Here is a 13,744-nt window from a genome sequence, read left to right as displayed (position 1 = left end):
TTTGAGGGCGTGGCGCGAAGCTCTGTTGGTTGATGACACCTTGGGACATGTCGGATTCTCGATTTCCATGGTGGAGACAACGATGGAGAAGGTCATGGTGGCAGAGATAGGAGGATCAGTTAGTCGGACGGAGCCTTGGTGGCGATGGAGTCAGCCTAGTGTCTGATAACTCTCAGGAGCAGCAATGATGAGTGAGGGCGGCAACACTAGTGGATTTCATTTTTGGTGGTACTTGGGTGCCGAGTCATGACTTTCAGGGTGAAAACCTAAGGTCTGACCTTCATTGGTTGTGTCTGGCGATTGCCTTGCTAAAGGCGTTGTTTTGAGAGTGCGAACTTTCTCCAGGATGAAAACCTAAGATCTTGGATCGGGCAACGACGGCGCTTGTGCGGTGTTCCCTTCTTGGAGGTGTTGCCTTTGGAGACCTTTTATGTTTTCCGGGTGTTGTGTTAGGTGATGGTATGTGTGTTGCTGTTGAGAGGAGTCGTTCCCTATGGCGGGATCTTTTCTTTTTTCCTTTCTTTTTATTTTCTTCTTTGGTTGTGTGCATCCTCGATGTCTTTGTGACATCTTATAGGTGCAGAGGCTGGGTGTAATTGGTATCTTCGCGATATTAATATATTCCCTTTTAAAAAACAACAAGGAGGCGTCGGGGTGGTGAGGAGGTTTTTGTTCGAGGAGAAAGATCTGAGGATGGAGAAGTGGAGAACATGCGGGTCGCTTCCGTCCCTGGCCTCGAATGCGGGATCTTTTTTCTGCGATTTTTCTTGTTCGGGGAGGGCATACGATGGGAGGTCGAACCATCACGACGACGACAACAGGTTTCCCTTTAATAGTAGAGATGTATGGTCTGGTTTAGTGACACTCTTTAATCTTCTTCACTTAATCCCTTCTAATCTACACTACGATGTTTCGATTCGAGATAAGTTGTGGATGAAAAATATGCACATCGATATTGTGGTTCCGTTTAGACGATTGACATGTAGTTTCAGTTTCGTTGATTGTAAATGTTCAAGTTCGTAGACGATTGACATGTAGTTTCAGTTTCGTTGATTGTAAATGTTCAAGTTCGTGTCCGTGAGCTATTTTGGATAACTTTTGTCAAACACATTGTGCACAGTCAATAGTTTAAAATTTTCTTTAACTAGTAGCTTCATCTTACTATTTCACACGACCTTATGTTTCTAGTTTCTATGTTTCAACGGTCGAGTGTATATGTATCTCCCTATTGTACTGTTTAAGGTGTTCATGTAATGGTTTATACAAAATTCAGAGTAGCTTCTTTCTGTTCTCACTAATCATCGTCAACCTTGCCTCACGAACGCCTCACTGATCATCGTCAACCTTGCCACATGGGCGACATGTCATGCCTAGTTCCTCTTGCCTCTCGGCCTCCTCGCGCGCAACCTATTACACTTACGCCACCATCGCGAGCGCCCTCCACTTCTTCTCCCCGTCCTTCACCTCGATGCCCTCCTCCTCTTCCCTTCTCGCGAACTTCCCATGGGACGCCGCCGCTAGCAACTGGTTCGCCCCGTCGCTGCCGGGATCGCTCGCCTGCGACTCCGTGCACATCGCGTCAGACCCGGCGCCGCGGCCACCGTTCACCCCACTTGCCGAGGCGAATAGACCTATGCCTATCTACTCTATTCTAACTCTGTGTGTCATGTTAAGCTGTTAACTCTTATTCGAGTCGAGTGCATGCAACCAAACACCATGTAATGCATGAGCCCAGCTCAACGCAGGCCACCGAACAACAGGGAAAATTTGCTTCTCTAATGCAGCATGCAGTCTGCCAAACTATGTGCAGAACATGTTTTTTGCCCTGTATTTACTCAGCTAGGCCTAACTCGGTCACAAATGCAAATACCCCAAAATGATGCAACCAACCAAACATGCCCCATAAGCAACACCCGTGCCCTCACCATAAGACTTCAGATCATATATTAACACCTTAATTGAGAAGGAAAGCATTCCATGCTTGAAGAATAAGATGGAAACTTAGTAGTCGAGAATGTGACGCAATTCAGGAAATGTGCAGACATCAGTCATTGTGCTGAATAAAGGCACAGTTCAGTATTCCTCTCTTCGGAGGGGACATCATGTTTACTAGTATCTCTATCGTTTGAGCTACTAGGCGCAAAGCAAAAAACTAACTACAATTGGACGCGCAAAGCTCAACCAAGCGTGCGGTAATCGAGGCTCGACCCAAGGCCGGATTCAGCTTCAGTTCAGTAAAACAGATATATTCTCATCTCGCATATCCAAAAGGCAAAAATTATTCCATTTCATTTCCCATCGTAGTGTTTGTGTGTGCTGCAACTTTTTCTACCCAAACGAAACATCGAAACTCTTGTCTAGACGATACAGAATCTCGCTGCATTTCGTACATGTCGCCACTTACTGCACTGGGATGGCATCAAGCCGGCCAGGCTACCTGTAGATCACTGGGTGAACACCACGTTCGTGATGTCGGGGAACTTCTCCTTGATGGCTGCCTTCACTCCACTCCCGATGGACTCTGGGCCGTCATACTTAACCAGGCAGTCCTCGCCGTCAACGGCAAGCACCTCAACACTCCCGCCGTAGTTCGCGATCGCCGGCCGCAGTATGTCCAGGTGCCGGTTCACCGCCTGCAAGCAACATCCATCCAAGGAACGCTGTAAGATCACACTGTTTCTCAAGTCTTTCAAGGCAAAAAATACTACGAGATTGATATTGCTCTGGTGGTGGCAGCTCCTCGACCTCAGGCGTCGTCTCCTCCGGCTGCTGGTCCCCGTCGAACACCTGGCGGATGTCCTTGATGGCGTCACCGAACTTCTCCTTGAGCACTCGCTCGATGCCCATGTTCATCGTCGTCGTCGAGCTGGGACAACTGCTGCACGCCCCTGGATTGTGGTGACAAGACCACAGTCAGTAAGCACGGTAAGATTTGATGCCCCGATGGAATCTTGGCCGTGAATTTCTGTATGGACGCAAGGCGACAAATCCAGTTTACCTTCAAGCCTAAGGGAGACGACGCCGTCCTCTACGGACACGACGGCGACGTCGCCGCCGTCGGAGATGAGGTAGGGGCGCACGTCGTCGAGGACGCGGTCGACGTTATCCGGCGTCAGTTCGTACGTCGCCGCCGAGTACAGGCCGCCTCCCGGCGGCGGCGGCGTGGATGCCGAGGCCGCAGCCAGGTGTCCCCGGAAGTTGGCGGTCCGGATCTTGGAGTCCCCGAATTGGGGTCGCCTAGGGAGCACGAGCGGGTTGAATTTGATGATTCGGCGACGGATTTGCGGCGGAAACGACGAGGTAGCGGCGGCGGCCGCGGTCAGCGACGCCTCCATTGTTTGCCGTGTGTGGTCGTGTATCCCTTTGCTGAAGGAGTCAGGGGCAAAGATCAGTACTACCAGACTCCAGGAGATATTTTACTCCGTTTTCTCTTTCGTAAAACGTTACAGGTTCCTGTTTCGCGCTTATAGCGCGATAATTCAATTTGATGACCAGGCTTATCTTCATTTGGTGAACTGTAAAAAATCATAAAATTTTAAAGTAAACCTGATTTCTTTTGTCATCTAAGATGCTCAAATGTGTGATGATCGCACAAAATTTTGAGGTGCTTGAACATTCGATTGTCTTTTTTGTCACGAACTCCTCGAATACTAAATTTCATCAATTTTTTGTGATGCCCCCGATTTGACCGTACACTAATCATACACGCAAATGTGTACGATCAAGATCAGAGCTCACAAGAAGATATAACAACACAACTCTAGACATAAATTAAAATAATACAAGCTTTATATTACAAGTTAGGGGCCTCGAGGGCTTGAATACATCAGCTCGAATACAAACGAGTCAGTGGAAGCAACAATGTGTGAGTACAGACATAAGTTAAACAAGTTTGCCTTAAGACGGATAGCACAAAAGTAGCAATGATCGAAAAGACGAGGCCTCCTGCCTGGGACCTCCTAACTACTCCTCGAAGCCGAACTCCATGTAGAATCATCCTTGGGATCCTCTGGCTCCTGGACTCCATCATATGATCGCAATAACCGGGAAAGGGGGAAAAAGAAGTAGCAAAGCAACCGTGAGTACTCATCCAAAGTACTCGCAAGCAAGGATCTACACTACATATGTATTGGTATCAATGAAAAGGGTAATATATGTGGACTGAACTATAGAATGTCAGAATAAGAGGGAGATGGCTAGTCCTATCGAGGACTACGCTTCTGGCAGCCTCCGTCTTGAAGCAATAGAAGAGAGTAGATGGTAAGTTAACCAAGTATCACCGCATAGAATAATTCTACCCGGCGATCCTCTCCTCGCCCCCCTGTGAGAGAGCAGTCACCGGGTTGTATCTGGCACTTGAAAGGGTGTGTTTTATTAAGTATCCGGTTCTAGTTGTCATAAGGTCAAGGTACAACTCTGGGTCGTCCTTCTACCGAGGGACGCGACTATTCGAATAGATAAACTTCCCTGGAGGGGTGCACCACATAACCCAACACGCTCGATCCCTCTGACCGGACACACTTTTCTGGGTCATGCCCGACCTCGGAAGATCAACACGTCGCAGCCCCACCTAGGCACGATAGAGAGGTCAGCACGCCGGTCTAAATCCTATACGAGCAGGGGTCTAGGCCCATCGCCCATTGCACACATGCACGTTGCTGGGCGACCGATGAGCAGACCTAGCAACTTCCATTACAAAGGAAGTTGCGTTATGCGGTACAACCCGGCACGCACCGCTCAGTCGCTGACATCAAGAAGGCTTCGGCTGATACCACGTCGTCGAGTGCCCATAACTGTTCCCGTGTAGTTGGTTGGTGCGTATTGGCCAGTGGCAGACTCAGATCAAATACCAAGATCTCGTTAGGCGTGTTATTTTGAAGTAACCGCGGACACGACCAGGGCCAGGCCCACCTCTTTTCTAGGTGGTCTCAACCTGCCCTGTCGCTCCGCCATAAAGTAACCATCAGGGGACTGTCGGGAACCCAGGCTCATCACTACCTGGATGGAACCACATGCCCCTTCAGCCCCCATCTCCGAACAGTAACATAAGTAATGTAATAGTATAGTATAGTGTATATCCGTGATCACCTCCCGAGTGATCACATCCCAGTAATATAGCATGGCAGACGGACAAGAGTGTAGGGTCACGGATGATAAACTAGCATCCTATACTAAGCATTTAGGATTGCAGGTAAAGGTATAACAATTGTAGCAACAATGGCAGGCTATGCATCAGGATAGGATTAACGGAAAGCAGTAACATGCTACACAACTCTAATGCAAGCAGTAGAGAGAAGAATATGCGATATCTGGTGATCAAGGGGGGGGCTTGTCTGGTTGCTCTGGCAAGGAGGGGTCGTCAACAACGTAGTCGATCAGGGCACCAACAGCAGCGTCAGTCTCGTAGTCTACCAGAGAGAAGAGGGGGGGGGGGGAAAACAATGAATACAATGCAAACAGATGCATATTGATGCATGACATGACAAGTAACGGTGCTAGGTGTACCCTAGCGCAGTAGGAGGTGATATCGGCGAAGGGGAAAACATCCAGGAAAGTATCCCCGGTGTTTCGCGTTTTCGGACAGATGAACCGGAGGGGGAAAGTTGTGTGCTCGCTATGCTAGGGATGTGTGGCGGACGAACGGGCTACGTATCCGGATTCGTCTCATCGTTCTAAGCAACTTTTATGTACAAAGTTTTTCCATACAAGCTACGGATGAATTTTTACGAATTTCTGAAGATATAAATAGTTAGTTGGAAATCCCTGAAAATCGGCCAAGTCTAAGAATTATTCAGTTTTAACACCACTTAGCTGTTTTTCAAAGGCTATAACTATTGTTCCGTAGTTCTAATGGAGACTGATCCCCCACGAATCGGCGCGGCTCCCGGGGAATGAGACAGAGCCGCGACCGCAGGAGGGTGAGTGTGTTCTCCTCGCCACTCATGTCGACCGTGGGTTTTCTTTGCCTCCCCACCCTTTCTTTCGTAGTTTATTGAACTTCTTCGGGGCTCAACTCCACCACTTTACTCCAATCACCATCGTGTACCTTGCTGCTTTCATGTCCATGCATGTGCGAGAATTTCTTGGGCTGCCGGCCGCACTGGGGTCTCTTCAAGCACATATTCACATGTCGCTCCCAGACGGTCAAGAAGGTCAATCCGAGTGACGAGAGGACGCACGTGATACAGATGTGTGTGGGGATTGGAATTCAAATGAGGAACAAGAGCACCTTCCCAGCTATGATCCTTCCCGACTCGGTCCGGGGCTGGCAGTCGACCTGGTTTTACTGCAAGGACCAGCCGACCCCGGGTCAGTCGACTGGACTTCCCCCCTTTCCCATGGCTCGAGTGGAGAAGCCCTCCTCCTTAAGATTGATCATAGAAGAGAAGGCGCAGGTGAAGGTGTTGGTCGAGCGGGTCGTCCAACTTGTCCATGATGGAGTGACTGGTATGGACCTGCTGGAGGTTTTCCTCAGTCGACGCATCCAACCACTCCAAGCTCGTGACCATCCGATGTGGATGTACTCGGGACTCGAGGATTCCACTCGGATCCACCCGGAGGATGTTAGTGAGGACACAGTGGAGAAGTGGCTGAGGGGTATTACCAGCAACAAGGATAACCCCCGGGGGTCCAGGAGGGTGGTTCCATTCGACCATTTGCACCAGCCGGAACAGGTATGATTCTGTTGAGTGTCTTCTTGATTTACTATGTAACATCTTGTTGACGGTCGACTGTCTTTCTTTTGTTCATTGTCTTTTCAGGCTCTTATTGATATGTACTCGATGCCCAATGGAGTGCAGGAGCAAAATGTCGAGGGAGAGGCAAGCGGGGGCGAGAGTGGCGAGTGGCACTCGGATGCAGATGAGAGCGACGACCCGAGTGATGAAGAAGAGGTCGACTCGCCTCCTCGCAAAGAAAGGAGGTCCAAACACGCTCACAACCCGGCGAGCACCCCTGACCTGGCGACCGCACCGACTGGGCAATCTTCGAAGTGCCCTCGGACGTCTTCTCCAGTGCCGACTGACAAGGTATCGAAATAGCTCAAGACTGCGCCGCCTCCTGCGCCGAAAGCATTGAAGGCCACATCCTCCAAACCACCGAAGGCTTTGCCCAGAATCAAAGTGACCATCCCCACCATCTCCGGGTAATTATCTGACCCGATCTTTTGGTCGACTTGAGCAACAGAATATAACCGACTGAATGTTGACATTTGCAGTGCTGCTACATCTGGAACTTCTTCCTACCAATACCGAGATGAGGAAATGGAAGACGCGGTTACCTCCAACCCAGGTAAAACTCTCATGATCTTATTCTTGATTATTTGGTCGATTAAATTCTGGCGATTCACTTGGGGTTGACTGATTTATTTGCAGACCCACCCAACGTCATCGAGCTTCCGGATGATGATGAAGATGTGGCCCCTAGGCCCAGAAAGAACAAAAAAGTAGCAGCTGGCAAGACGTCTCAGCAGGGGCCGATGACAACACCAAACGTCCAGCAATCTGAAGACGTAGGTGGGGCCTCTATAACTTTTTTTGACCCATTGTCGAGTGAGCGCTCTGCACCGTCGATTGTACCGGTGTTTCCTTCAGTCGTCCAACCTCATGCTTCGGAGCTCCAAGCTGCTGCACCTGGGTCGTCTGCCCCCTTCTTCAGCAACTACCATGTTCCGGAAAGATGGTCGGACGCGGCTGCGGAGGCCATCCATCAGGCTAACGTGATGGTGGAGCGGATGAAGACGGTGCACGAGAATAGCCAGGCTGCTTACGATGCCAGCGCGGCTCTTCGGGCCAATGTCCAGGCAAGTAGGCTTTCGACTGACCTTGTTCTATTAGGATATGCTACCTGAAATATTTTCTTTCATACAATCTCTTATTGTTTGCATCGAATCTGTACACCCACTGGGTGTTTTGTTGTCTTTAGCATTTGCGCTCTTCCACTCGGCCTGGGCGAGTGGGATCTGAACCGGTGGGGGCACGCTAAGTGCACCCACAGGGTGTAGTCCCCGAGACCGCAGTCGACTGTGGGCAGTCGACTGGGGTCTGAATACTTTTCCCTTTCCTTTCTTCTACTCGACCCGGGCGGACCGGCCGAGTGAGATCTGAACCAGTCGGGGCACGCCAAGTGCACCCACTGGGTGTAGTCCCCGAGACCGCGGTCGACTGCTGGCAGTCGGTCGGGGTCTGAATAGTTCTTTTTTTATTTTTTCTTTTTTTTGGGTGGACTGGTTGAGTGGGATCTAAACCAGTGGGGGCACGTCAAGTGTACCCACTAGGTGTAGTCCCCGAGACCATAGTCGACTATGGGCAGTCGGCTGGGGTCTGAGTCAACTTTAAAGTTTTATTCACTCAGAAGTAAATAATCTTTGATCTTGTCGATTGATATGTCTTTTACCTTCTGCAGAAATCTTGTACTCTCATTTCTAAATTCGCCAAATTTGAGGAGAAGCAGAGGCAACTCAACCTTGACTTGGAGCTGGCCCAACAAAAGTTGAAAAAGCTCAAGATGAAGCTGCTAGTATGGAAGGTAACTACCTGTCGACTATTCGCGTCGATCGTCCTTTTTAAAATATTTCTTCGATCTCTTGTTTGATCCGATTGCTTATTTTGCAGAGAAAATGAGGTTGGCTCTGGAGAAGAAGGACTCGGACCTTGCAGCTGCGCAGAAGGAAGCTCAAGATAAGACTGCCCTTGCAGACCAGAAGCTGGCTTCGGTCGGAGTGCTAGAAGAAGAAGTAAGCAAGCTGAAGTTCTGTCTCACTGAATCCAACCGAGAGGTAACTCATCTAAAGAAGGATAAGATGGCTCTGAATGAGAAGCTGGAATCTGCGACTCGTAAGAGAAATGACGTGGAAGCTTATCTGAGAACTCTTGCCAAGAAGCTCTTTCTTATGCTGGAAGGTACTCCTTTTAATCTGACTGCTCTACTACTTGTGAGTTAGTCCACTCCAGTCGATTCACTAACTCCTTGACTGCAGAATTCTGCCGAAACTTTGAGGAGGAAACTGGACGGATTGAGACGGGTTTGGACCCTATTGCTTCTCCAGTCGGCGATGAGGCTGCCATGAATGTGCTTCGAGTGGAATCCCGTGTCGCCAGTGTAACAAGTTACCTCGCTCGTCTGAAGGTGGCAGTTTCACGAATCGACTCATCACTCTAGCCAAGGGCGACGCTTCAAAATGACCTCGAATCTCTGATGACTCGGCTCAATGAGGTTCTTGGTTGAGTGCAAGAGTGGAAGAAGTCCTCTGCCCGGTGTGGTGCTGATGTGGCGTTGTCCTTGATAAGAGTCCACTGCAAGGAAGCTCGCGAAGACAAGCTGGTGGCGATCAAGGTCGCCAACACCAAAAGGCACGATTTCCAGTCCTTTATGGAGACTTTCATAGCTGCCGCCACTCGGATTGCAGATGGAATCGACTTGGACGAATTCGTTGAACCTGCCAGCCCTCCTCCTGCCGAATGAACAAACTTTGAGATCTAAACTTGCCTTAAATTTGCCTCGGGATGCCGAGTGATTGCTGTAACCATTAAACTCCTTCGGGCTTGATGCTCGAATACTTTTGATCCGTCACCTGGAATTTTTAGGATCTATTTGAACTTGGTTTATTTCTGAATATGTTTGGATTTGCCTTCGTATGGAATTTGCTCTTTGGGATGTAGCCCTGAAGTGGAAAGTCCAATCGACCTGCGTCTCGTCGTCCCTGCGGGCTGGGTTGGGGCGCATGTTGTATTTGTGGCATAGCTCGGAGAAGAAGGCCGCGGTCGACCTGCACCTTGTCGTCCCTACGGGCAGGGTTGGGGCGCATGTTGTATTTGTGGCGTAGCTCGGAGAAGAAGGCCGCGGTCGACCTGCACCTTGTCGTCCTTGCGGATGGGGATGAAGCATACGTTGTACTTGTGGCGTAGCTCAGAGAAGAAGGCCGCGGTCGACCTACACCTCGTCGTCCTTGCGGATGGGGATGGAGCGTACGTTGTACTTGTGGCATAGCTCGGAGTAGAAGGCCGCGATCGACCTGCACTTCGTCGTCCTTGCGGATGGGGACATATTTTAAACCTTAGGCGAATACTGGACTGCAGCTAAGCCTCCGAGTGGGAGGGTTGATCACCACTCGGTAGGATCTTTTAAACTTAGGCGAGTATTGGACTGCGGCTAAGCCCCTGTTGTGGTTTTGTCATGGCAGATGTCCTAGAGAAAGGACTTAGTCGTGGAGCCATCGCGACGGGTTAGCTTGAAGGGGTTAAAGCAGACACAAGGACGCAAGAGAGTTTATACTAGTTCGGCCCCTTCGATGAAGGTAAAAGCCTACGTCTAGTTGTTATGGAATTGATGGGGTTTCGATGACTAGGGAGCAAACAAGCTTCGCCTATGTCTCGAGTTGTTTTTCTGTTGTCCTTGAACCGCCGCCGGATCGTCCCCTTATATACACGGGTGACTCCCGTCGGCTTACGGAGTCCTAATACAGGCTCATAGATGTGTCCGGTTTGGTCTCTGCTTATTCCTAACTTACAATACAGGTTAACTACTAACGCCGGTTTACGGCTACAGGCCTTGAACCGACCATGGGCCTTGAGCCCTCCTCTGTCTTCTTGGGCTTTAACATACTTAACTAATGACGAAGTTAACCCGGCCCAGATAGGCCGGTTTATGCCTAGTAGTAATATCCCCAACATTAGGCCCCAAATTGATTTGAACGGGTTCATGTCAATCCTTTAATAAAAGCTTCATCTTCAACATCTTTTTATAAATTGGTAAACCGCCATGATGTCATCTTTTCCGATTGCTGTAAACCGGAGTGACGTCACCTGTCATAACGAAGCTATCCATTATGCTTCTTTGTTTAATAGATCGGCGGAAATCGAGGCGGCAGCTCCGTTTTGTGGCCCCTTGATTGTCGCGCCTGACTCATGTTCTTTCGCCTTACAAATAGGACTGAAGGGTCATTTCTTTTCTCCTTCCGTGCCTTCTTCGTCTTCCTCGCGTCGCCAGCCTCGGAGCTCCACCGCCGCCATCGACCTCTGCCTCATCCTTGGCCGCTGCATCAACCTAAGCGCACCAGAACATCGCGGCAGCCTTCCGCATCTTTCTCAGCTCCGGTAAATCTTCTATCCTTTCCCCCGCAGATCTGGCCTAGGGTTTCGTAGTTCTTCAGTGTTCATCGTCTGCATCTTGCTCATACGATAGATCTTTAGATGAATCCACAAATCTTTACTCTGTGCAACGATAGTTGTTTGACCTTCGCCTTCACTTATGCATCTCAAACCATAGATCTATATGAATGTTTTGCTCATTGGTTCGGTACTGCTCCTTTGAACCTCTAAGCATTTATCTCTTTTGTGAACTTGCTTCAGATCCAATGCTGTAAAGAAATCTTGTGAAACCTGTTTCCGCGTACTTGTCCATCCGCAATCTCAGCTTTTCAATGCTTAGATCAGGCGGTTTAACCTTATAGAAAATTTTCCAAACCAGCATATGCCATTAGTCCCCTTGTTAAACCGCCAGATGTTGGTTGCTTCATGAAACTCCGGTTCAGATAGTTCTGTCTCCGGTTTAACAGTGCACATACCAACGTACCTTGATCAAATGCATTTTTGAACCGGGATCTTCTACCTTGCAGATTCCATCATGGCCAAGCAAGTATATGAGTGCAATTGGGTTCCTTCTCGTGTCACAAAGGATCAACTGGACGATTTAGTGCTGATTGGCGCTTTAGGCAGCAAAGATACCATCCATTGGAGGGCTCCTGGCAAAGAATGCCCTCCCACACCTCGATAAGGAGAGGTTGTTGTTTTCGTAGATCACTTAGCCCGGGGCTTTAAGCCGCCCGGTTCTAAATTTTACCGGGATGTTTTAGCCGATTTCCAACTCCATCCGCAAGACACTGGCCCCAACTCTGTTACAAATATGTGTCACTTCCAAGTGCTCTGTGAGGTGTTCTTTCAAGAGGAGCCCACAGTGGAATTGTTCAGAGACCTTTTCCATCTAAACTGCCGTACTGAGTTTACTGATGGCTCTAATACAGAGTTGGGTCGCGTGGCGATTCAGAAAAGGAAAGAGGTCACATACCCTCACGCCAAGCTGCACAGTCACCCCAAGGAGTGGAATCAGACATGGTTCTACTGCAAAGGCACCTCCCTTGCTGGTGAGAATCCCTTGCCCGGCTTTCGTCCGGAGCGGCTCAGCAATACACACCCTTTTCCTCAAAGATTGACTGCCCAGGAGAGAAGTAAATATGCTCCCCAACTGTCAAAGCTCAGAGCCTTTATGGCCAACGGTTTAACAGGGGTTGATCTCACTCGCTGTTGGATATCATGGAGCATACTGCCCCTTAGTCAGCGCTCCGGTTTGATGTGAGAGTATACTGACAGTGTTGATGACCCACTGCGACATTCAAAAATCCAGCTCTCCGATGAAGAAATCACAGAGTCTGTGAATAAGATGCTGAATGAACCGGAACACGTCTGCGCTAGAACCGGCCTGCTTCCCTTCTGTGCCACCAATAAACCGCCAGCTGTAAGACTTTGATTTTTCTCTTTGCTGAATATGTTATTGATATGTCTGGTCATTCTTTAATATCAGTGTCTGCATAATCAGGGCAGTGATCCATTTTGGAGCAAAAAACTGCCGCAGGAGAAACCAGAAAAACCAAACAAACCGGAAAGAGCAACCCGGCAAAAGACTAAAGCAGTGAAGAAGACTGCCCACAGGAAAAGAACCACTGCATCTTCTAATCCGGCCCCCGATGATGATGTGGATAATCCGGACTTTGAGGTAGAGCTTGACTCACTTGGTTTATTTTTCATGCGTCTTATTGATGATGATATTTGTCAGGATGATGCCGAAGCCAGCCACGCGGATGTTGCAGAGGTAATTATTCTCTCTTCCGATTCAGAAACTTTGCCTTCACAAAAAATCCGCGAGGCAAACCGGAAAGTTAAATTTTCTCATCCTCTTTCTTATTTGGATCCTAAATTTCTTATGAAAACCCAACAACACGAAGCTCATCGCACAACCTGGCACAGCAGCCAGGTAGTTACCTCCGCCGGTTTACCAAATAGTCCGGTTCGGAAACGCCATTCAGAGGTCTCTAATTTGCTTGTCAGTGCTTGTCCTAAAGCGGGCTGCTTTCGTCAACCTCTTAATCCGTCTGACTCCGATTACCAGGTTACTTCCCACTCATCTTCTGGCGAGTCATCGGCTACTCAGCTCCCACCGCTTAGAACGGTGCTTGGGTAAGCTATACTTATTGTGATGTTTGCAGTATATTGCCTTAGAACATATGCTGTATTTGATTTTATTATTCTTCTCAGGGCCAAACCTAGGCCAAGCAAGAAGGCCCGCCTGGACAAAACAGTCGAAGAAGATGTCGTTCTTGAAGCAGGCAAGACACCCAATGCTGAAGCGGCTATTCCTGAGGATATTCCCAATGATCCACCGCAGCAAGATGATGATCTTATTGCTGAAGAGAGACCTACTGATACCTCAGGTCCTATCCATCAGCCCAAAGGTTCCATCCGGATTGAAAGCTCCACCGGTCCAGCAAAACCTACTGACAAGCCAACAACTCCAGTGCAAACCGGCGGTACCAAGGATGATGAGGTTGTCATTACTGGCACTGGCCATACTGAGCCAAGCAATCCTGTCGCTTTATCCAAACATTCTGCCAAGGAAGAATTTGCTGCCTTTGGCAAAGGCAAGTGGAACGCCGATCTGACGACTTACGCTCCTCTGAACGCCCAAGATATCC

General features: G+C 49.1%; 1 protein-coding gene across 1 annotated transcript; it reads right to left on the bottom strand.

The window, feature by feature from the left end:
* Positions 1-2,230: 2,230 nt before the first annotated feature.
* Positions 2,231-3,431, bottom strand: LOC123085696 (nifU-like protein 1, chloroplastic). Its single transcript, XM_044507380.1, has 3 exons — positions 2,999-3,431; positions 2,746-2,888; positions 2,231-2,633 (listed from the first exon to the last, which is right to left on the bottom strand). The coding sequence occupies exons 1-3, from the start codon at positions 3,333-3,335 to the stop codon at positions 2,445-2,447; spliced, it is 669 nt and encodes a 222-aa protein (XP_044363315.1). The 5' UTR covers positions 3,336-3,431; the 3' UTR covers positions 2,231-2,444.
* Positions 3,432-13,744: the final 10,313 nt, after the last annotated feature.

Source organism: Triticum aestivum, chromosome 4A (assembly GCF_018294505.1).
Source record: "Triticum aestivum cultivar Chinese Spring chromosome 4A, IWGSC CS RefSeq v2.1, whole genome shotgun sequence".
Lineage (NCBI taxonomy): Eukaryota > Viridiplantae > Streptophyta > Magnoliopsida > Poales > Poaceae > Triticum > Triticum aestivum.
The sequence above is the reverse complement of the archived record's forward strand: the minus strand, read 5'-3'. Positions and strand labels throughout refer to the sequence as shown.